Genomic DNA, 22704 nt, shown 5'->3' with positions numbered 1-22704 from the left:
TTTTTTCCCGGTTTCTTGCCGGTTTCCCCCCGCGGTGCCCGGCAGCATGGGGCTGCCGGCGCTGGAGTTCAGCGAGTGCTGCTTAGACAGCCCGCAGTTCCGGGAGCGGCTGCGCTCCCACGAGGCCGAGCTGGACAAGACCAACAAGTTCATCAAGGAGCTCATCAAGGACGGGAAGTCGCTCGTCGCCGCCCTCAAAAGTAAGTGCGGGGCCGGGGGTGGGACCCCGCGACCCCCGGCTGCTCCCCTAGCCCCGGCCCGCCCGCTGTGCCCCGCGCTACCCGGGCCGGGCTGGGGGCTTCTGCTCCATCGGGGGCCACCTGCACCCACTCCTGTCCCCCCTGCGTGTTGTGGTCTGGCTGGGCCACTGGGATGTGCCTGGTCCCGGTCCAGCGGGACGTGCATGATCCATCAGGATGTGCCTGGCCGTGGTCGCTGGGGACATGTCCTGAGTCCTGGTCCTAGTCTGTCTGCATATGTGTGGTCCATCAGGATGGATCCTTCGGGATGTGCATGGTTCTGGTCCTGGTCCATGAGGATGTGCATGAGCATGGTCCATTGGGACATGTTTGGTACTGGTCCTGGTCCACCAGGATGTGCGTGGTCATGGGACTTGAGTAGTCCTGGTCTGCCATCTCCCAGTCCGTGGCCCTCAGCAATTGCATCCTTTGGGAGTGGTTTGCCTGGGTGATGGGTTGGTGCTGTGCCCACCCCTCCAGTTGTCCTCCGTCACCTCGCTGCTCAGGATGGGAGGTGCCTGGTGCCCCCACTGTGGCTCTGACCGGGCTGAACCCTCCATCCCCAATGGGGAAGTGCAGGTGGGGGGGGGGGGCAAAGCTGCAAACTAACGTGGTGGGGTCTGGGTTGGAGGGGGATGCAGGCTGTGGCTCCAGGGCTGGGGAGACCCTCACCTGTGGCTGGCAGCATCCTTGTTCTCCCTCATGCCCAGGCTGGGCTGGCTCCTGTTCCCACAGCTGGGGTTGGGGACATCTCTGCATGGCCACCCCCTGCCATGGTGGGGTGGGCTGTACCTTTGGGGTGCCGTGGTGGGTAGGCTGCTCCTTGAGCTGCGTCTCTGTTCCTGCTATTGCCCCCACAGGCTTATTTGGGGCTTTTCCTTTTTTTAAGTTTATTTGGCCCAAATCACAGGGCACTTCCCCAGCCTGCCCTGGTCGGTGCCATGGAGAGACAGAGGGACACATGACAGACACCTGTGCCATGGAGCCCCTGTGGCATCACCTGTGACACCCCAGCCCAGCCTTGGGGACGCAGCAGGGTCATTGTGGGGCTGTGGGGCAGGGGTGTTGCCCTGGGATGTGCAGGCAGGTGATGATCTGGCCAAGTCCACCACCCTGTCCATTCCTGGGAGAGCTGATTCCTGCTCCCTTCCCTTCTGATCTCACACTAAGCCCTGTGGGTGTAGTTCCCCTGCTCTGGAGTAGCAGCTGCTAACATCTGGGTTACATGGACTCCCATTGTACCAATTCTTGGCATTTTGGGTTAAAATAAACCCCAAATCTGACAGCTGTTGTCACTTTTATGGCTCTGGAGGTCTGAGATGCATTCTGCTGTGGAGCGTTTGCTGAAGGCAGCCAGTGCCTGGCCCTGCTTGGAGTGTTCATTTTATCCCAGAACAAATCCTACAGCATTGTTCTTCATTGAAAATACATGTTAGGAGTTTACTGGTGGGTCCTGAAGGTGCTCGGCTCTAGGTTTAGTCACTGGGCACGTTTAGCAGGTGCTGGCTGAGGGGTCCGGCTTTGCCCTTGCCCCAGTCACTCTGTGTGCAGGTATTTTGGAGTGTGCTGTGAGCCCCTGTGGGCTCGTGGCTGTTTGTGGGCTCCTGTCCCACCGGCCGTGGCCGTGCCGCACGGCCCCACGCCCCAGGCTGCTGCACTGGGGCAGGAAGAATGCTCTCCGGCCTCCGGAGATAAGGATGTTTTTATGGCTGAATTGTTTTGTAGCCTCTATTGAATGCGTTCCTGGATTAGCCCTTAATTCCTGTATGGGGCCAGGGGGTTGTTCCATGGGTGCCCAGGCTGCAGGGACAGGAATAACACCGGTTCTGCTGGAATGTGAATCAGCAACATGTCCCCTGCACGTGTGGCACGGTCTGCAGGGCGTTTTGGGGGAAGGTTTGGGGGTGTGTGGGGCAGGGCACTGCCCAGGAGGCTGGGGAGGGGTGTCCCCTTCCTGGCTGGATGCTCGGCCAGTCTGTACATCCTTCTGCTGCTGTAGGAGCGACTTCACTGGCTGAGCGGCTGCTCCGATGCCTCTGACTGCTTCAGCGGACCTGGCACTGGACAGGATCTGTCCCAGCTTTCCCCATGTGTGTTACCCTCAGTGTATTGGGTCCAAGGTCTGATGTGTCTCATGAGCCCTTACAGATCATTCTGGGATCCGTCAGCAGGGATGGAGATGCTGCAGGAGTAGGGAGCTGCTCTGCTGCCTGTTGCTAGGTGTTGCTCTCATGTCTGGGGATGGGGATGTCTCAGGGCTCAGGGCTGGGGATGTCACCCCTGTCAGTCAGTACAGGTGGTATCTGGGGCCATTCCTGGCCGTGACCGGATCTTGCATCTCTTATCCAGCTTTTATTTTTCTTTGGTGTCTCCAAATTGTTCATCTCCCCATTGCTGGGCATGGTGACCTTTTCTGACTGTCTTTGTCTGCATGCTGCTCCTCAGCTGTCGTGGCATGTGGATGTGGAGCCAGGCAGGCCCAGGGAGCAGCAGACCCCCAGCTCAAAGCACGCTACCCTCGGAGCGAGCAGTTTGGAGGGTGTCTGGGCCCTTGGCACGGCATGGTGGCCTGAAATGAGAGTTACGTGAGGTCTTGGCAATATCCTTGCTCATTTTCCTTCCTCTTGCCTTTGCTGAACATTTCACATCCTCTTTGTTTTAAGACGGGTGTGATGGGAACGTAACTCCTTGTGTATCAGCGAGGGGTGGCTTGGACAGGCTGTGGTGGGGAGAAGGTGCAGGAGGGGGGAAGAGCCCTTGGCAGTGCTGGATAGGAGTGTTCTCCCGTTTGCTGCTTGGCCCCTTGCAGCTCCCATGCCAACACCAGTGTGCAGGGATGGTGAGACTGGATAAGGACATGTAAGAGTGTCTCTGCCAGGGTTTGGTGAAGGGGCTGCTCTGCCCTGCTTTTGCCCTTCATGAGCTACGGAGGGAAATGGGACTGATTCACAGCTCTTTATCCTTCCCTTAGAGAAAAAATAAATTTAGAAGGTTGAAAATGATCCTCATTTGCTGAAGGGCTGGTCTTGCTAAATGTCTTCACATGCCAATGGCATCTCTGGAGTGTGTGTATATGTATATAGATAAATGCTGTTGGATTTTTTTCTCCCCAGTGAGTTTTTGTACCCGTTTCCATTGTCTCCCTTCGCTGCTTGGCTGGTATTCGGAGTGACCTGGTTTTCAGCAAAACGTGTCCCTCTTCCTTCCTGATCCACCACCATAAATTATTCAGAAAGTTTTGCAGATGCAAAGACTTTGAGTGTGACATAAATAATGAACTCGAAGCCTGGATGCCGTGAAACTCGTTCTCTAGTGAAGAAGCTGTGGTGACCAGCAGGAGCAGGGATGCTGAAGTATTTTGTCCCTTTGTGTGTCCCTGTGCTTGTGAAAGGGGCAGGCAGGGAACTGTGTCCCAGCCAGCAGCTCATCCCAGTCCTTTTGCTTCCATGGAGGGGGATATGGAGTCCAGGTGCCCAGATGGTGGTGCAGAGATGTCTGCAGCTTGCTTTGGAAGATGAGCAGCACATGTAAAGATGGAGGAGTGGGGGTGCAGGTGGCTGCCAGCCATCGCCTCCCCCACGCCGCATCGGGGGGCTGAGCTGGGCACCCTCCTCCTCTCCCTCCTCCTCCCTGTCTCCCTGTCCTGCCAGGCGCCATGTCCCCATGGCAATGGGGCTGTCACCCCCTTCAGGCACTGGGCGCAGCCCGGTGCCCTGCCACGTTTCTGCTGGTTTGTTTTGCTTCTTCCAACTCCCAGGCACTAATTTGAAGCCACCGAACCCGTCCACGCCCCGGCTGCTGCTGCACTCCCATGGCAGAGGCTGCAATTTCATTTATGTGGTGGGGCTGGGATGGGGCCGGCTCTGTGAACCCTCTCCCCACGAAGGGCACAAGGGCTGGACCCTCAGGGGCTGTACCATGCCCTGGGCTCCTATGGGAAGGGCGGAGGTGCCTGTGCCCCGAAAGGCAAAGTTGGGCTGGTTTGGTGTTTTGGATCACTTTTCCTTTGGCTGTTTTTTGTCTGGGTCACCACAGAGCTGTGGCTGGCAGTAAGGAGGGGCAGGACCAAAGGGGGATGCGGGAAAGGGATGATGCTGGGGCGGACCTCGATCCTGCAGCAGCTTGGGGCTTCTCTGGCCCCACTGGCTTCCCAGGGCAGATACTGTGGTACTGTCTCACAGGTCTCATGCCAGCTCTGCCTTCCACCAGCCTGTCCCATGCCGGCTGCAGTGAGCAGCTGGGGTTTGCCCCTGCTCCTGGCTGAGGTTTCCAGCTGGTGCATGTGGCTGACTGAGAAGTGTGGTCGCCCTTCTGTGCCTGCAAGGTGTGATTTTAATGAGTTGCCCCCCGGGATGACCCCTGTGTGCCTGCACCGTGCCAGGGTGGTGGTGGTGGCCTGTGCTGCCACCACGGGTGATGCCAGCAGGGCTTTTGCTGCAGCTGTGGGGTTTTTCCTGGGACAAATCCAGTTCCGGGGTTGCTGTGCAGCTTAAAACGTGAAGTGGGGCGGTGGGGCAGTTCCTGCTGGTGCTGTTGGTGTGCTGAGCTCTGGGATGTTCTTGCACACGGTTTCTGTTCCACATCTCAGCAGCATCTTGGTGAAATCAACCCTTTATAAAATGTCTGTGCCCATGGCTGTGGAGTGGCAATGCCATACCCAGAGCTGTGCCCATGGCTGTGGGGCAGCAGTGAACGGAGCTGGCACTGCTTGTGCAACAGCCTGGAAACGAAAGTGAAACTTTTGCTCAGTGTTTACTTAATTCCCTTTTGACACAAACAAGGCTTAGGCGGGTGATAAGGAAATGTTTCAGACTGGCCGATACCTTCAGTTGCCCACTTTGCCACTGTCACTGCCTCTCCCTTCCCGCTCTGCACGGCCCCTGGCTCAGCACACTCGGTCTCCCTGGCGAGTGGGTCTGGGGGGAGCCTTGACTCAAGTGGGTAGAGGGCAGGTAGACTGTAACAGAGTACCGTGCACTCAAAATGTCCTTGTGTGCCTCTGCAGGGGCAAAACCCTTGAATGTATTGGGGGACATGCCCTGTCTTGTGCTGCTTTGTAATCCAGGTCCATCTGGAGTGACTGGTCCTTGTGCCCCATTGGTACTGGGGAGGAGGAACCCAAAGCCCATCGTAGGTTATTCTCATCCTTTTTGCCCTTCTGGTCCCCAAAGCCCAAACCTTCCCACCACTTTGCACAGAGGAGTGGAGTGATCAAAGTTCAGAGGTTTAGGTCTGGCCTTCCCAGGAACAGCTCCCTGTTTGTGCAGGTGCAAACATGAGTGCTCAGAGCTGTGCTGCTGGCCAGGAGAGTCCTGGACTTTGCAGGCTCATGTTTGGAGGAAAAGGAGTGTTGTGCAAAAGTAACCCCCCCCGCTGGGTTGCTGTGACCGCTGGCACTCGGTTCTGCTCCAGTTGTGCCGTGAGAATTGATGTTTGGCTGCTGCCATTGAGCGCTTGGTGCCAGCAGCCCACAAGCAGCGTTGGGTGTGGGGTGGCCAAGGTGAGTCACCTGCGGCATCTTCCCAGAGCTGGGGAATTGCTGCCTTGCGGCACAGGAGGATTTCCCAGAGCGTCCATGCGGGAAGAGACTCGAGTCCCTCCCTGGGTGGTGGCAGCCAGTGTTGCCCAAAGAGCTTGCCCTGTGCTCAGAAGGGTTTGGAGTCCCTGCCTGCACCCCCAGTGTGGTGGGCCACAGCCACCTGGTTTTCCCCCCACCTTGGCCAGGTGAGCAAACCGCAGGGCTGGTCTGGGGGAAAGCACGTGGGTTTGGGGTTTGATTAGTAAAATGATTTGCTTCTGATTTTTCCTGCTTTGTTCACCTAGCCAAGGTGTAACGTGGCTCCCCCATGGTGTCAGGATGTATTTTCTCCTCTTCCTTCCTGTGGGAAACGTTTGGTGTAGGGAATACTTTGGGCCATGGAGAGGGATGTGATTACAGCCCAGTCAGTCCTGCGCCAGCAGGGCCAAAGGCACAGAGGACTTCTTTTTTGCATGACCTGTGTGGCTTGTGCAGCCACATCTTTAATAGCTTGCCTGGGATTTTATTCAAATGAGGAGTAGGACAGGTGATAATACTCTGCTTCATTTTCAGCACAAATTGAAAGCTCCTGCTCTTCTTCCCCAGTGGAAATTAGCAACAGGAATGTGTTCCTGCTTGGGAGATGCTCTTTTTTTGTGATGGTGGGTCTGCACTGTGATCCCTGGAGGGATTGTAGTGCTAGCAGTGCTGGCTCCAGAGGGCTGCATGCTTATCCTACCTGGCTCTGCCTGAGAGGGAAACTTGCCCTACCTGGATGCAGTGGCTCACCCATGTGTGCTGCTGTGGTTGTGATCCGTGCTGGAGGTTCCTCACAGCAGCTCTAGGGACCACTCGCCCATCTCCCAGGGGTACTCCTGCCCCAGCCATGACCCCTCAGTTTGGGAACTGATGGTGGGAGCCAAGCTCCCAGTTGGGGTGGACTTCTCGAGTCCTGTGGTAGCCACCAAACAGATGCCATGAGCTGCTGAACTGGAGCCAGATCCGGCCTCTTGGCAGTGCTAGAGAGGGAAGCTGGTGAGCGGAAGGGTTTGAGTGTGCAGGAGAGGCTGTGTCGTGATTACATCTTTTAAATTATGCTGACAGAAGGCTCATTAACAGGGCTGGGAGATCTCCTTAATTGGGAGTGTGCCACGGAGCACCTCTGGGCACGTCTTGATGCGCTGGTGTGGTGATGGAACCCGGAGAAGCCGCAGGCTCCGTGTGTGCTGCTGCCTGGCCATGGCACCTGCACCAAACGTGTGTCCCATGCCGGGTTAAACCCAGCCTTTTGGGCTGGAGGGGGATGGACTGGAATAAACAGCAGCTCCGAGAGGCACGGGCTGGAACTGCCGCAGTGCCAGAGCTGGTGTAGCCTTATGTCACACCCCAGTGTCCGGGGAGTGAATCAGAGCTGGAGGTGGATGGTCCTGGGGAAGGGCATGCGAAGGGGCAGGTTGGATGTCCCAGTGTTCCTCCAGCACCAGGAGTTAAGTACCTGCTACATCCTGCTCACACTTCCAGCATGGAGCAGATTTGCCTGATTTGGGTCAAGAGACTGTTTTTCCAAGGCTGCAGGTGTGCTGTCACAGCTGCATCTTCTGTCTCCATTTGTTCTCCCTGCAATGCTGCCAGACTGAGAGGTGCATGCAGCGTGCATGGCATCACCTGTGTGCCCTGGACATGGGCTGGAAGCAGTGGGCTCTTTAGATTTCCTTTCTTTTTCTTTCCTTTGAGTGACGTTGGGAATCCATGTGAGGAAATGCCGTTCCCATGGTTGCTGTGGGGAGGGTGGGAGGCAGCGGCGGTGCCGGCTCTGCGTGTCCTTATGCTTTCTGCAGGTTGGCACACGTGGTGCTTTCCTGGCTGATCCCAGCCCACAGGAGCCCGTAGCTGGGATGGAATGTCTGCCCTTGCTGTGCTGCCAGCCCCCTCCCTGACTGGCAGAGCGGGACCATCAACTCCTTTGATTTCACCCTCTCTGCACAGGCACCCTAAAAAATTGTGTGCTTCTCGCTTCTTCCTGAACCCCATGACCAGGCATGGGCTTGCCATGGCCAGGGCAGCATCCCTGCACAAAACAGGGCAGGAGTGCTCAGGGGTTTGCATCCCTCCACCTCAGCAGAGAGGCTTCAGTCCCCCCACCCTGTCCGAGGGGCAGCGGCAGTGTGGCCAAGTCAACTCTGCCTGTGCTGTGGTTCTGATTTGGTGTGTTCTGGGCCCCTTCTGCACCATTCAGCAGTGGGACAGCAGGAGGACGGGCTGTGCCAGGCACCCATCGCCGGGTTCGGCCTTTTTTTATCCATCACTTTTAAGGATCTGGGTTCAGCTGCGGTGTGATGAGTAGCTGTAGCGTGACCGAGGTGGGTGGGAGGGGAGGCAAAGCGAGGGGGAGCTCGTACCAAAACCCGCACAGCTTGTTCACTTCAGCGTGAATCATCCTCCTCCTCCCCCGGGCACGCGAGCGGCTGTCACCGCGGCCGGCGCAGACGAGGCTGTTTTCCCTGTTTTCCTGGCACGCTCCCTGCGCCAAAGGTGCCTCCACCTGCTCTGTGCAAGCGGCTGGTGACCCTGGGCCTGCGGGCTCCTGATGAGGTGGGATCTTTAGGGCATCACCCAAGCTCTTAATAGCAAGGATGGTCCCAGTAGTGGCTTGGAGAAACTGGGAATTGCGCTGCTCTGACTCCGCTCCCACCTGCTGATGGGAGCTGGGGAGTCATGGCATGTCTGGGGTGCAGGATGTACGCTGGGGAGGGATGGTAGCCACAGGATGCTCTGTGGTGTGGGGACTGTGGCGCCGAGAGGGAAGGGGATGTCTCTGCGGTGATGCCAAGATGGTTTCTAGCTGGAGTTTGTGGGAAGCACACCAGCCTCCGGACCATCTGGCTCCCGCACGTGGAGCGGCGGGCACAGCCATGCCGTGTGGGGGCCGGGGCTGCCTGTGCCAGCGTGGGGACTGGGGGCCAGCAAAGGGCCTGGGTGCTGCTTCCTCACCCTTCCCTGCAGTTTGGACCCTCAGGCAGGGCTTGGAGCAACCTGGTCTAGTGGAAAGTGTCACTGCCCATTGCAGGGGGATAGAATCAGATGAGCTTTAAGGTCCCTTCCAACCCAAACTGTTCTGCTATTCCATTATCCATAATGACGGAAGTGTGAAGGGTTCTCTGCACCAGCTGAGTGACCTGTAAAATGAACTGGCATGTGCCTTTTCCGTAATGCTGCCCGCCACAGCGTCCCTTTGCTGTTTTTATATTCTTTTTCTAGCTGAAACAGCGTCTGTCCACAGCAATGCCCTCGCTGAGCGCTGGTTGCTTAGCAATGTTTCACAAAAAATCCAACCGTTGCAGAGGAGAGCATTGGGTGTCTCTCCCATGAATTCCAGGAGAAAGCCCAGGTTAAAGGCAGTGATTCCTTCCCAGAAAGAGTGATCAGACACTGGAACAGGCTGCCCAGGGCAGTGGTGGAATCACCGTCCCTGGAGGGATTTAAAAGATGTACGGATGTGGCACTTGGGAACATGGTCAGTGGTGGCCTTGGCAGCGTTGGGGGGAACGACTGGATTTGAGGACTTAGAGGACTTTTCCAATCTAAACTATTCCATGATTCTATGATGCACTCTGGGCTGTGCATCCCTGTTCTCACCCTGCGTGCCTCCCTAGGCTCTGTTGGAGATTTTAATTTATATTTTTTTTCCTGCCAGAGCAGGAAAAATTGACTCACTTGCCAGTGATGTTCCTGTGAGCACGGTGGGATTTTTCCTGTTCTTACAGCTGACGTGGTGGAGCACTGGAGACAAAAGGATTTCCGCAGCCTCCTTGGGAGGAGAAGGAAGCAGGTTGTGCAGAACCGCTTCTGGAGGGGCTGGGAGCTGACCCCATTTCCCTGCCCTGGCTGTGGGCACAGCCCCTGGGATGGGGACCCGAGAGAGGGGAGGCACTGCCACACACTATGGGCCAACTATGGGATGTGCTGGGAAAGCCTCCTGTCCTGCCTGCAGGGGCAGGGTGTGGGTCCCCTCCCCACCTGGACCATGGGGGTTCTTCAACCCACTGTCCCCTGGAGACCCCTATTCTTTGGTGCCTGCCCCTTGAGAAATCAAGCTGGCTCCCTGCGGCCCACCTATTAACTAATTAGGTTTAATAACAGACTAATCCAAATGTGGGGCGGTGCCTGAGGCATCTGCTCCTGCCCTGCACGATGCCTGGTGGGGGGCTCTGCCATAGCCCCCCCGTCCCAGGACCCCCCTCCCAGCCAGACCCCTGCCTGGCCTTCTGCTCTGCTAATGGGCATTGCCTCAGTCAGGAGCAAATTTCTTCTGGATTAGTGTCCTCTAAATCGATTAGCTGTCTCGGGCAGGGCATTCTGTCCTAATGAAATGTGATTCCAGGCTCCAGTCGATGAAATATTGTGGCAACGAGGGTAAAGTCATCTGCAGCCTTCCTGTAGGTTGTGCCAGGGTTTGGAGAGGAGAGGAATCACAGAATTACAGAATGATTTAGGTTGGAAATGACCTCCAAGATCATCAAGTCCAACCTGTGACCCATCACCACCTTGTCACCTGGACTAGAGCACTGAGTGCCACATCCAGTCATTGCTTCAACACCTCCAGGGTTGGTGACTCCACCACCTCCCTGGGCAGCCCCTTCTAGTGCCTGACCACCCTTTCTGTGAAGAAATTCTTCCTAATGTCCAACCTGAACCTCCCCTGGCACAGTGAGAAAAAGGCTTAGAGGAGAAATTATAGTTATCAAGGCAGTGTTACACTAGCACGGACTCGCCTGCCCTCCCCAGTGAGGGAACTAGGGGAAATGGGGAGCTCTGAGGAAAAACATGGCATTTCCACCTGCTTTTGGAGGCACTTTACTCACAGGTGTAAGGCTGAAGGCATTTACACAACCTACCTGGAGCAGCAGCAGTGGGGCAGCGTGCAGGTGTGGGGTAAATGCGATATTCAAACCCCTTGCTTTGGGAATAGTGTTCAGGGATTGGGATTTGCAGGTCAGGCAGCTCAGTGCAGTGAGACAGCTGCACTCCACAGGTCTGCCATCTCTCTCTGCGAGCCAGTGCTGTGCCTAAATCCCTGGCCCTGGTTGGGATACAGGAATTTTCACTGCTGCTTCCTCACATTGTTCACTTGTGCAGTTGGCTGCCCGTGGAAATGCCAACTGGGGCAGTAGTTTTCCATTTCCACGTCCCTGATGTTTTCCAGGCACTTAAACTGTTGCCCATGTTTGCTGTTTGGATGCATCCCTTCTCTGTCTTGGAGTGGTGAATATTTACATTTGATTTTATTCAGAGACCTTGCCTGCTCCCACCTGAGCTCCCATTGCTCCGATGCTTGGCTACCTGCCCAGCAAACTCTGCTGGTTGGGACGGGACGGGGGGCTCTGTCATAAAACAACACCAGGATGTGAACAAAAATAAGCACAGGGAAAAGTGCCAGACATGGAGTTGGGTGGGGAAGTGGAGAAATCCCGTTTTGTTTTGTTTTGCTGCTAAGTACATGAGATGCTCCGTGTCCAGGGCTGGTTCAAGAGAGTGGGGGTGGCACCTGGGTGATGCTACCCCTGTCCCAGGGGGCAGATGGGCTGTGATCCACTGGGAACTGTGGGCGGTGATACTCTGGAGGCTGTGGGAGGACTGGGATGTTGCCATGTTCATGCAGAGCACCAGGACCCCCTGGGCAGGGGGCGGGGAGAGCTCTACTTGGTGCTGGGCAGTCAGAGGGTGGCTGTGCTGATCCGATGTGCTGATTCCTGACACAGTGATGGTCAACCTGGAAGCTGCCTGCCAGGTTGGCAGTACCTGGCTTCAGGCCCCTTATCTTCCAGGGCCATCCTGGGAATCTTGTAGCAGTTCCCAGTGTTGCTGGCAGGGTTCTGGCAGGTTCCTGTGTTTCTCCAAGTCTGGCTGCTCCTTGCTGGGAGCGAGGACCCACGTTAGGCTGTGTCTTCCTGCAGCTGCAGACATCTGTCTCCTCAGCCTCTCCAGGAATGGGAAGCCTTTCCGGGGTTAGTTTGCATCATTTACGGGTTTTATGTTCCTCCATGTCCTGACTGCAGGCAGGGCTGGCTTGCAGTGCTGTGTCGACCCGACACCTGCGCCGGGAGCTCTCGGGACATTTTGTCTTCCATGGCTGCCCTTCATCCCCACCCGGCATCACCTCTGTCCACCCTCCCCCATGTCCCTGAGCCGAGAGCTGCTGCAGCTCATCAAAATAACCTGATTAATGCAGAGCTGGGCCAGGGCCAGACTCTGCTGGGCACAAAACAGAGCACTTCACTTTGGAGTGGTTCCTGCTGAAAAATCCTGTTTGGGCAAGTAGAGAAAATCATCCAGAGTTTCCATGCAGGACAGATGGGAGTCTCCCCACGTTTTCCTTTCCTTGTGGGATAGAGAGGTTTGATGGTTCACATGCCCAGTGCTGAAGTGAGGGTCCCTTCAGGTGGGACCCTTGGCAGTGGTCAGGGACACTTCATTTTGTTAACCTGTCCCTACTGCCTGGTCCAGTTTCTCTCCCACCAGTGTCACAATCCTGGCGACACTGTGAGTGGGGAAAGGCAGAGCTGTTTGCATGAGCTGGGCTTCTGCAGCGTCTCTGTGAGATAAGGATCTGAGTCACGAAAGTGGCTGCTGGGGCTTTGTTGCAATAGGAAGTGATGGACAAGTGCTAAGAAAAGATGAACAGGAAGGATGAAGAGCAGCAGTGAGACCTTTGCTCTGGGTGTCTGAGGCAGAGCAGGCTCAGCACTGGGCTTGGGGCTCCAGAGCCTGAGGAAGTCCAGGGCTGGTACAGGGTGGAGAAGTGGAGCAGAAGGGCGAGGGCTCTGACTGACCATCAGCTTCCTCAAACCATGGGGAAATGGAAGGGTGGCCGTAGCAGCGTGAGGCAAAGGGAGCAGCTTCTCACCTCTGTGCTGCTGCAGCCCTGGTCCCACTGCAGGATGTCACACTGGACATGCAGAGCTGGCAGCTCAGGACCTGACAGTCCTGGCTTCATTTCCTTTGGATCTTCAGTGCCTTTCATCAGGAATATTGGGAAGCTTTGCACAAATGTCCTGGCCTGGCAAAGCTCCCAAGATAACTCCAAACATTATTGATTTGGGGGTGGCACGATGACGTGGCCGGGTGCTGGGCTGGTGGGCAGCAGGGGATAATTTTAACTGTGCAGCCAGGCAGTCCTTTCCAAGGGAGAACTTTGTTTTTCATGAAGCGCAGAACCTTTATCTCTTAAAATACCATGGATATAATTCATGTCTTCAGCATGTTACTCAAATCTGATCTGCTATTTGAGCCTGGTCAATGGTGCCATTCAGCCCACAAAGGGTTCTCTGTCCCTCTGGCAAACGTGTTGCCGTATGGAGCCACGTTGAGTGTGTGAAGGGAGGCATACGGGGATGCCTCGGCCGGCAGCAGTGCTGGGCGCTCCCGTGGCTGCACGGAAAGGCTGGGCAGGAGCTCATCTTGGGGCAGCCTTGGGGCATCTTGGACAGGTCATTCAGTTTTTCTTGAACTTTAGCACATCTGAGCAGTTCTGGGTTTTTCCCTGGTTCGTAGGGTGTGTGTGTTTGTATACTTTCCATGATACAAATTAGGTTTTGGGATTTGGGAAAGTGGGGTTTGACCTCCCTGTGTGTGTGCCATTGAGCTGAGGCTTGGCACTGCCCTTCAGCTAGAGGCTGTGTGTGTGGAAGAGGGACCAAAATGGGGTCTGGGGGCGGTGTGGGGCCATGGAAGAGATGTTCTCCCCACCTCGAGGGTTCTGCCTGGGGTGACTGCAGGGACTGAGCCCATTGCACCGGTCATTGGGGTCACCTCGCTGCCTTTGGCACCCTCAGAGCTCCATGTCTGACGTGTGCTGAGCCAGGGCAGCCTCTTCATGGGCTTTTGTGTGGGAACATGACGGCAGAAGCTGCACTGGAGGTGGGGTAGGCTCTTCCCATCTGGGTTTATGTATTTACTCAACGATGATTCAGAGGGGGAACCTGCCAGCAGCTGCCGTCCCATCCTAAATCACTGATTAACTCCAACCGCCTAGTGGAGTTGTTTAATAAACAAATCAGTGCTAATTCTCTATGGAAGGGACTCAGGGATTGGGCTGGGTCCAGAGGGCCACGGTGTCTCATGGGACCAGGGCTTTGCTGACCTCGCTGGGAAGTGCAGAGAGGGGATTTAAACCTTCTGGAGCAAATGAAGCGTTTAACGATGCTGCCCTGATGTTTGGTGCCAACCCCTGCAGAGCACGGGCTGGGACTGGAGGGTAAAACTCGATGCTGGCAGCTGCAAATGCTGATTTTTAGGCACAAATTGCTTGTTGCTGGATTCCTGCATGAACTGCAGGGCCAGGTTTGGACAGTGTCCCATGCAGAGTGCTTGCATGCATCCATGGGTCAGGTCCAATTGGCCACTCCCAGCTTTGACCTTTCCCAACCCCCCATCCCTGTGTATCCCTGGGCACCGGGAGGTGTTGTGTGACCCCGCAGTGGCTCACTCTGACATTGTGCTGGCAGCCCTGACTCGCAGGGTGCTCACTGTGGGGATAGACACCATATTGCTGCTTTCTAAGCACCCTTGGCGGGCTGTAATCCGGCTGTTTTGGCTGCTGATTAGAGCAGCTGTTCCCTGGATTACCCATCCCGGCTGGCTCCTGCCTGCCATGGGGTTGCTCTGTGCTGGCTGCATGGCTGGGGAGCTGTGGGGCTGCAGAGGTGCCAAAAGAGTGGCCAACTGTTGTCCTGTTTTCTCTGCAACCAAATAGGGGGTCTCTGGTGGTGACCCCCAGATCTGCTCTCTCAGGGCTCCTGCATTTGGGCTGTTTCCCAGGGCAGACCTACCTGGGCCCACGGGGCTGCTGATGGGGACAGGTAGTGTCACTGCTGGCAGGAGCAGGGGACTGGGGACCCTCCTGTCCCTCTGTGGGGGCTTGCAGGGGACATGCAGCCTGAGCCTGCTGTTCCTGCTGTTCCCTGCCACGGGGGAAGGAAGGGGCAGGAGCCCTGGTTCCTGTTGTCCACTTGAACATTAAATATAGGCTATTAAGCAATTTTCTTTGCAGGAAGTGTAGAAATCCTGCTCTGTGTGAGCACAGCCTCTGTCAGAGCCCAGAGCCTGGAGCTTGCCTTGCAGCAGCATCCTCTGCTCCCCCTTTGCAGCAGCATTAACCCTTCATGGTCAGACCCAGCAGTAAGTTTATCTTTAACCTGAACCACTCACGGCATCCTGCTGCTCCTGCCCCTGTCCTGGGCCCAGCTGAGCCTTTTGCTTTTTCCAGCTTACATAGCAAACTGGCTGCAGAGTCAGCTGTGGGGAGATCCCTGGCCTCTGAGCCAGCAGTTTCACTTTTCTCTGGCCAACCTGATCTTTCCAACACGGGACCAGGCAGCAGGACCAGGCATTTGTCTTCTTGACATCTCATTTTGCTGTGTTGCAGTTCCCCTCTGTGTCCTGGGTCACGTTTCCCAGCTGTCCATCTAGAGCATGCAGGTGGAGGAGTTCCAATCTCTTCTCTGCTCCCTATGAGTTTTGGTTTAAGGGAACTGCTCCTGCTCTTTATCTGTCCAGGCTCTCAGCACACTTTACCTCTGTTCCCTTTGGAAAGGCCTGAAAAAGTTTTAAACACTCAAAGAGAGGTGTGACAGGGGTGTTGCACAGAGGTGAGGTGTCCAGCTGAGGAATAAAGCTGGGGAAGGAGCTGGAAGCCAGTGACCAGGAGAGAGTGGCTTGTGGCAAGGCTGTGGTGTAACTTACTCCTTTAAAGTGGTAGAGGCTCCATGTGCTGGGTCACCTGAACCAGGGACATGTTAGATCTGGCACCTGTGCCCTGGGGAGCAGAGCTGACCCATCTCACAGCAGTGTGTCCCTGGGGCTGCCCCTCTGCAGCACCAGCTGTAGACCTGGCTGGAATGGGGTCATCCCTGTTGTTCCCAGGGTGCTGGGTGTGAACCTGGCTGTGATGGGGTCATCCCTGTAGCGCCTGGGGTGCTGTACCCATGGAGAAGGGTTGTGAAATCACATCTTCCTTCTAGAAACGGCCTTTTCCAGTAGTTCCAAATTCCTTTGGAAGGGGCTTTTTATGTAAAAACCAACCACATCAGGCTCCTTGTCTGACATCCTCTTCCACAGCAACCACTTCCAAGAAAGATTTGACTCTCAGTAGCTGAGGAGGAGGGTCTGAGGGAGCACAAGGTGCTCCCTTGCTGCTGATCCCTTGCAGGGCTGCTGGGGCCTGGAGTAGCATTGGCTTCAGCTGGGTTTGGAGGGAGCCTGGGAGTGTATGGCTGGAACAGGAATTCAGCCAGCAATTACCTGGCTCCCTGGCTGCAGAAGGAGGAGGAATGTGGGGTGACCCCTGAGCTGGGTGTGAGAGAGGAGGGACAGGCAAAGGGGTTAAGTGAGGCTGCTGCCCTCTGTCCTGCTGGGAACCGTCCTCCTTCCTGCTGTTCCTGTGGTGGATGTCGAGGATGCTGTGACTGTCAAGGATGCGGTGGATGGGGAGGATGCATCACATTTAAAAGGGCATTTTATTTAGATTCTTAGTTGCTGTAGCTGTGCAGCTGGACCTCAGGCATGTAGTGTGTGTGCCTGTTTCCTGTCAAGTGGACTTTCCCGAAGGGAGAGCCATAGAAGGTGATGAAGATGAGGAGGAGAACTGCGACCCGAGCTGGTTGTGTCGCTCAGGCAGAATGATTTTTCAGGCTTTTTGTGGTGGTTTTCCCTGATGTTGTGGTTGACTGATCAAGCCAGTGGAGAACTTGGAAGGAAAACTTCCAGAGCCCTTGGCACAGCTCGGCTGTGACTCATGTGCAGTGTCCGGGTGGTTTTACCCGTGCATGAGAGGAAGCAGAAGTTTCTGTCAAGCCTTTGTAGGATTTTGGGTTTGCTTGTTCACAGCCCTGGAAAAGAAGAACCCACGGGAGCTGACCTGGCCTGTGGGGGGGCTGCCTTGCTCTCACCATGCATTCCAGCTTCCACTGGAGGGTTTTTTCCCCAAAATGTAGTTGAGAGGTTCCAGCTTTTAGGAAATGGGGATGCTGGGGTGTGGGTGGGTCTGATGGTGTCCCAGGGAGGACGACAGGGCCCCACAGGGCAGGCATGGGTGCCCCTCTCTCCATTTTTGGCCGATCCTGCTGCTAATTTTATCCTTTATCGCTGTTGCACCAGGAGTTATCTCCATCTCCCCCTGCCTCTCCCTTGCCTATTTATAAGCACCCTGGGCCATTGCTGTCAGTGCTGCTGGCTCCAAGGGCTTCTCGGCTTCGCTCTGGCTCATGCCTGATCCCAGAGCCTCAACCTCATCCTCACTCTGAGCAGGAGGGATGGCCACCCTGCCTTGGGCTGTGGGAGCTTGGCTCTGCCTGGGTGTTCATCCCTGTGCTGGAGCAGCCTCCGGCTCTGGGGTCCTGCCCAGCTGGCAGTGGGCTCAAGGGGTGTCACATGGTCGGGTTCGCGTGAGGATGTGTCACACGTAACATGGCCAAGGGCTCAGGGAGGCCACAATATATGTGGGGAGAGTGTGGCTGGTGGCTGCTGGTCAGCACGGGGCTGCAGGGGAGGAAGTGGCTCCTTGAGTCATTAACGTCATCTTCATTATTGTTCCAGAGGAGGCAGGAGGCCACTCGGCTCTGGGACAGGGTGAAAGTCCCCAAGCCCCCCAGCACCAGCATGAGCCCATGGTGGGGAGTGGAAAGAGCTGCCCAGGGCTGTCCCAGTGCCCTTCACTGAGCCCCAGAGCTGGAGCAAACCTTCTAACCCCCTGAGTCTCTCTTTTCAACCCTGGCAGGAGCACTTGGGGAAGCTGCCCCCAAAAAACACACGGCTTGCACCTGTAGGTGCCGATGGAGATTCCTGGCAGCTCCAGGCACTGGCAGGGTGTAAGCTGTGCTCATTCCATCCTCCAGGGAGCAAAGTGCAAATCCTGTTACGTGTGAACCTTCTTCTTGGAGAAGCCCCCCTCTGTACTTTTCCACTGGGAAAGCTCCCGGTGCCTTCCCTCTCCCTGCCTGCCGTGGCTTGGTGGTTTTCTGCTGCCTTAGGAAGCAGTGCTGCGAAGGCAGCCAGGACTGAACTGGGCAGGATTAGCCCCAGGGCTGTCAGCAGGAATACTGGGAGAACAGCTTTAATGCTTGGAGAAAGCTGCCAACTCCCTTATCCCATGGGAAAAGCAAAACACTTGGATGCTATTGTGGTTATCTCTTGGCTGTTGGTGTCTGAGAGGAGGAAACAGCCTTTGTGTGCAGGCGTTTTCCACCGGTGCTTGGAAGGGGGGAAAAAACCACTGAATTTTGGGCTTGGAGTGAAGAAATGCACAGGGGACTGAACATTGTGTCTTCCTAACGCCAGCAGTGCTGGCAGCTACAACTTCCCTTTGGAGCCAGCGGCCTCACGGTGCCCGAGACCGTGTTTGTGTGTGCTGGGTTACGGGGCTGGTTCGAAAAGCCAGTCCTGGATCCACTCAGGTCACTGTGAGTAAGAACTTAATAGGATCCAGATCCCAGAGAGAATCTGCAGCTTGGAAAGAATGAACCTCTGCATTATTGCATGTCTTCCCTCAGCGGGACCGGGAGCCTGGCAGAAGTGCCATCTCTTGAAGGGCAGTGTCACTGTATGTCACCATGTGCCATTGCCCCATGGCTCTGTGCCTGGGCTCCCATGGTGTTCTCATGGTATTCTGAGGTTTTATCTACTTTAGGGTATTTTGGAGGCTGCTGACAGGGACCCCACAGAGCGCTGTCCCTGGGGTGGGTGCAGAAGGGCAGTGCTCGGGGGTTTCTCTGGTGCTGAGGGTCCCATTGAATGGGTCCCTCTGTGGGTGTTTGCCAGCTGGGATTATGTGTCTGCCTGTATCCTGCTGTTGGGGTACTTTTCCATTTCTAACTGCCCTGTTTTCCCTGCTCCCCCTCTCTCACAGACCTGTCGGCCGCCAAGCGCAAGTTCGCGGATTCCCTCAATGAGTTCAAATTCCGCTGCATCGGCGACGCTGAAACAGATGATGAGATCTGCATAGGTGAGTCCTGGTGCTCCTGGTGCCCTGGACCTCACTCCAGATCCCTGAGCAGGGCACAGCGGGGGAAACACGTGTGAGGACACCAAGGGGTCCAGGAATTTGTGTGCTTTCCTGTTCTCTGAAAATGGCATATTCCTCCTGGTTTAACGTTAGCAAAGCCTTTCCCAGGGAATCACTTGTTGCTTTTTGGCCTAAATCTGTCACTGCCAGGTAAGAAACAGAGAAGATTGCCTGCATCTGAAACCATCTTGATTATCTGGACGTTTTGTGTTGGAGAGCAGGATCTGGATGTGGTTGTGGCTTGATATACTGCGAGGGGCTGTGACCTGAAGCAGATGAGCAGCAGTCTCACTGCTGGCTACAGGAGCACAGGGCCCTGTGCTGGTGGGAACCAGCAGTGCTGAGCCTGGCAGTGCTCCCTGAGCTGGGCCTTGCTCCACCACAGAGCTTCTCCTGGCACAGGGCAGCAGCTTCAGCCGCTTCCCTCCCCATTATCCTGCCCTTGCCCCAGCTGGACTTTTAGAGCTTATTGTGCACATCGTCTGGAGCCAGGAGAGCAAAGGAGCTTTAGCCCTGATTTAACTTCACTTGTTTATTTGTGCCCAGTCTCAGCAGAAATAGCTCCTCACTGGCTCCAGGTCCCTGTGCTGGTGAGCTGCCCCTCATGCCCTGGGTGTAGCCGAGGCCAGTGCTGCGCCATTGGGCTGGTCAGTGACCAGCTGTTGGCTAGGGCAGGTTCGAGGTGAGGGTGTTGCTCTCTGGAAGTGGGAACATGGTCCTGGGGTTGCTCTGCTGCCGGTTGATTCCATAGGCAGCTGGAACCTTTCTAGGGAGAGAGCAAAGGGGATAAAAAAAACCCCCAAACCGCCAACCCCCAAAATACAGACAGACAAAAAAAAACCCTGTTCAGTTTCTCTCTTTCTTTAAAAATTGAATGTTAAATGCTGACTGTGTCCCTTCCAGCCAAGTCTCTGCAGGAGTTTGCCACGGTGCTGCGGAACCTGGAGGACGAGCGGATGCGCATGGTACGGCCCCATCTGTCCCCGGGAGCAGGGGGTCGTGGCACCGCTGCTGCTGCCCACAGCTCTGTTGTGGCACCCCGGGCACTGAGGTGACAGTGGCTGCCACCCCAATGCTCCTTCCCTTGCCCATGGCAGAGCCACAGGGGAAGCAGAGGGAGGGGAGGGTGGCCTTGGCAGGGGAACACTTGAAAAGCATCAGAAATGGAGTCTCGCTGTTGGAAAATGGCCAGTGCGGGTGTTGGGGGTGCTCACAGGTTTGGTACAAGCCCCTCAGCCAGTGCAGAGCCAGAGGGGTGAGGCCTGTGGGTGTCTGTGGGAGGGTTTTTGTGGAAAGGCTGTTGAGCAGCACAGGTCAACAGAGCTGTGTCTGTCTTTGCCCACAGATCGAGAATGCCAGTGAGGTGCTGATCACGCCGCTGGAGAAGTTCCGCAAGGAGCAGATCGGGGCCGCCAAGGTAACCGACCCACTGTCCCCTCTGGGAGCCCCAGCTCAGGCAGAGGAACAGAGCCCAGAGCTGCACAGTGATAGCCACAGAGGTGGCCAGGACCTGGCACACTGCAGGGATGGGCACAGGCACGGGAGGAGGCGATGTGCTGCTGTGGGAGGGACACGGGGATGAACCAGCTCCCGGGAAGAGCCTCAGTGTTCTGAGTTCACCCACAACCAAATAACATGCCAAGGGCAAAAAATCACATTCCAGTTGAAGTGAACTTTTTCCTTACTCCAAGCAAGAATTAGGATTTTCTTGGAGTGGTTCCCAATCACCCAAACCCCCTGGTCTGCACTCCCCGCCCCGGTGTGTCGCTGGGTGGCTGCACGGGAACTCGGACGGCTTCTGGCAGGACAGGGAAGCGCCAGTGTGGCTGAGAGTGGCTGTGAGACAGCCTGACCCCCCCACTTTCTTTCCTGCCTTTGTTCTGAAATGAAAACCACTGTCTATGGCTCCTCTGTTGTTATAACAACCTGCTGCTGCCTGCAAGAAGCTCATGCCAGCGCCTGGGGCCGCGTTTGCATGGCAGCGGGGTGCCCAGCCCAGCAGTGCTGCCCTGCCTCATGCAGCTGAAAACAAAAGGCAAAGAGGAATCCTCCAGAAGGGAGCTGGTTGTGAGCAGGTGCCAGCATGGATTTGGTACTGGTGTGTTGGGATTGCCTGGTTGGGATGGGGGTACAAAAGAAAGTGAAGTTGACATCCTTTTTTAACGCTCCTGCCATAAACAGCCATACTGTGTAATAGTACTGAGTGACACGAGGGAGAAGCTCTTGCAAGGATTGGCAGGGGTGGGATGTGAAATTGTGGTAATATTCTGGTTCAAAAACACTTTCCTCACTGTTGTCTTTGGACCAGGCCTGGTCTGCATGTTTTACCAACCATTGGGCCCCAGGAGTAGAAGAGGGGTTCCCCCAAGCCTTGGATTTTGGAAGCATAAGCTGCTTTCTTGAAGCTACCTGATGCTGGCAGATAAAAGCAGCTTCACCTGCTTCCAGCTGATGCCCCCAGGCCATGGTCCTGTCTCATGTTAACTCCCACCTGGGATGTGCTGTCCTGCCGTGTGATGCAGGGACGCACTGGGTCCTCACGGCTAATCCGGTGCCGTTGTGTTCAGTGTCACACATTTTGTTCTGTTTTGTAGGACGCCAAAAAGAAATATGACAAGGAGACTGAGAAGTATTGTGGTGTCCTAGAAAAGCACTTGAACTTGTCTTCTAAGAAGAAAGAATCCCAGCTTCAGGAGGTGAGAGCAACCTCTGTGTTTTCATGTCTGGCTGTCACTGTGGAGAGCTTTTTGAATGCCTTACCCAGCTTATAACAATGGTTCTCCTGACTGCAAACTCATTTTTTCCATCATTCTGGCTGCGAGTGCTGGGTTTTCCCCTCTTCCTTAATGAAAGGGAATGGAGCTGTTTTGGTGAGTAAATCAGAGAGATCCCAAAATGGATAGCAATCAAAAAGGAGAGAGGGTTTATAATTAAAGAGTGTAACAGAGGGGAACTGGTTCTGCTGCAGGCTTCCCGTATGCCAGCACAAATCAGGGATGTCTGATCTCCTTCTCTGCAAGTGGCTGTGCTGCTTTGGGCTCCAGGGGAGGAGGGATCAGGCTTAGTGCCTTAAACTGCTTTAGGAGCCATCCCTGACTCAGGACGTGGTTTGCTGCGGTGCCAAATGCTCTTACTGGATGACTACACTGAGTTTTCAGTCATTTCTTCCAAGTTTGAAATTCCCTGTGCTGCAGCTGGTCCCCTCAGTATGCGTGTCCTTGCCTTTGGGCACAGTGCTGGTGTGCTCCTGATCCCATACTGGGGGCACTCGTGGGCACAAGGCTCCTGCACAGGTGATGGAACAATGCCCAGCAGAGCTGGAACTTGAGAGCAGAAATACCTGTGGCACAGGTAATCATCTTCCACCAAAACAGGCTGAGGAGGGGTAAGACTCCAGGCAGATATGCCTGTAAGCTGGCTTTGTCCTCTGGGCTTGTAAATAACTTCCCATATGGAAGCACCCCTGTGTCCCAGGGGATGATGGCTTTTAAATGACCCTCTGAACCCCTGGTTTAGTTCATGTTTGAGATACTGATGTAGGGCACGGGAGTGGAAGGAATTCTGTCCAGTGAGGGAAGGATCCACTCATGGCTGTCAGGGTACAACGGTTGCTTTTAGAGGTGTGATCCTGTGCCCTGGACAGAACTTGGCCCTGCGGGGCTGCCTGGAGATGCGGTATGGGATGCAGGCGGGATGTAGGTGGAGGCTGTGTGCGGGATGTGTGCGGGATGTAGGCAGTGGCTGTGTGCGGGATGTGTGTGGGATGTAGACAGTGTCTGTGTGTGGGATGTGTGTAGGCTGTAGGCAATGGCTGTGTGCGGGATTTAGGCAGTGGCTGTGTGCGGGATGTGTGCAGGATGTAGGCAGTGGCTGTGTGTGGGATGTGTGCA

General features: G+C 55.6%; 1 protein-coding gene across 3 annotated transcripts in view; it reads left to right on the top strand.

Moving 5' to 3' along the window:
- Positions 1-6: 6 nt before the first annotated feature.
- Positions 7-22704, top strand: part of ARHGAP26 (Rho GTPase activating protein 26) — a 113521-nt gene continuing 90823 nt past the window's right edge. For 2 of the 3 annotated variants that reach the window (XM_027682607.1, XM_027682608.1), the window contains exons 1-5: positions 47-200; positions 18659-18754; positions 19718-19779; positions 20160-20231; positions 21409-21510. In XM_027682607.1, coding sequence (XP_027538408.1) covers positions 47-200; positions 18659-18754; positions 19718-19779; positions 20160-20231; positions 21409-21510 — 486 coding nt within the window. Of the gene's footprint in view, positions 201-18658; positions 18755-19717; positions 19780-20159; positions 20232-21408; positions 21511-22704 lie in introns of all 3 variants that reach the window. The other variant, XM_027682606.1, reaches the window with a different exon arrangement.

This window comes from Neopelma chrysocephalum, unplaced genomic scaffold (assembly GCF_003984885.1).
Source record: "Neopelma chrysocephalum unplaced genomic scaffold, ASM398488v2 Primary Assembly neopelma1_63, whole genome shotgun sequence".
NCBI lineage: Eukaryota > Metazoa > Chordata > Aves > Passeriformes > Pipridae > Neopelma > Neopelma chrysocephalum.
Note: the sequence above shows the minus strand (reverse complement) of the source record. Positions and strands in the feature narration are given on the sequence as shown.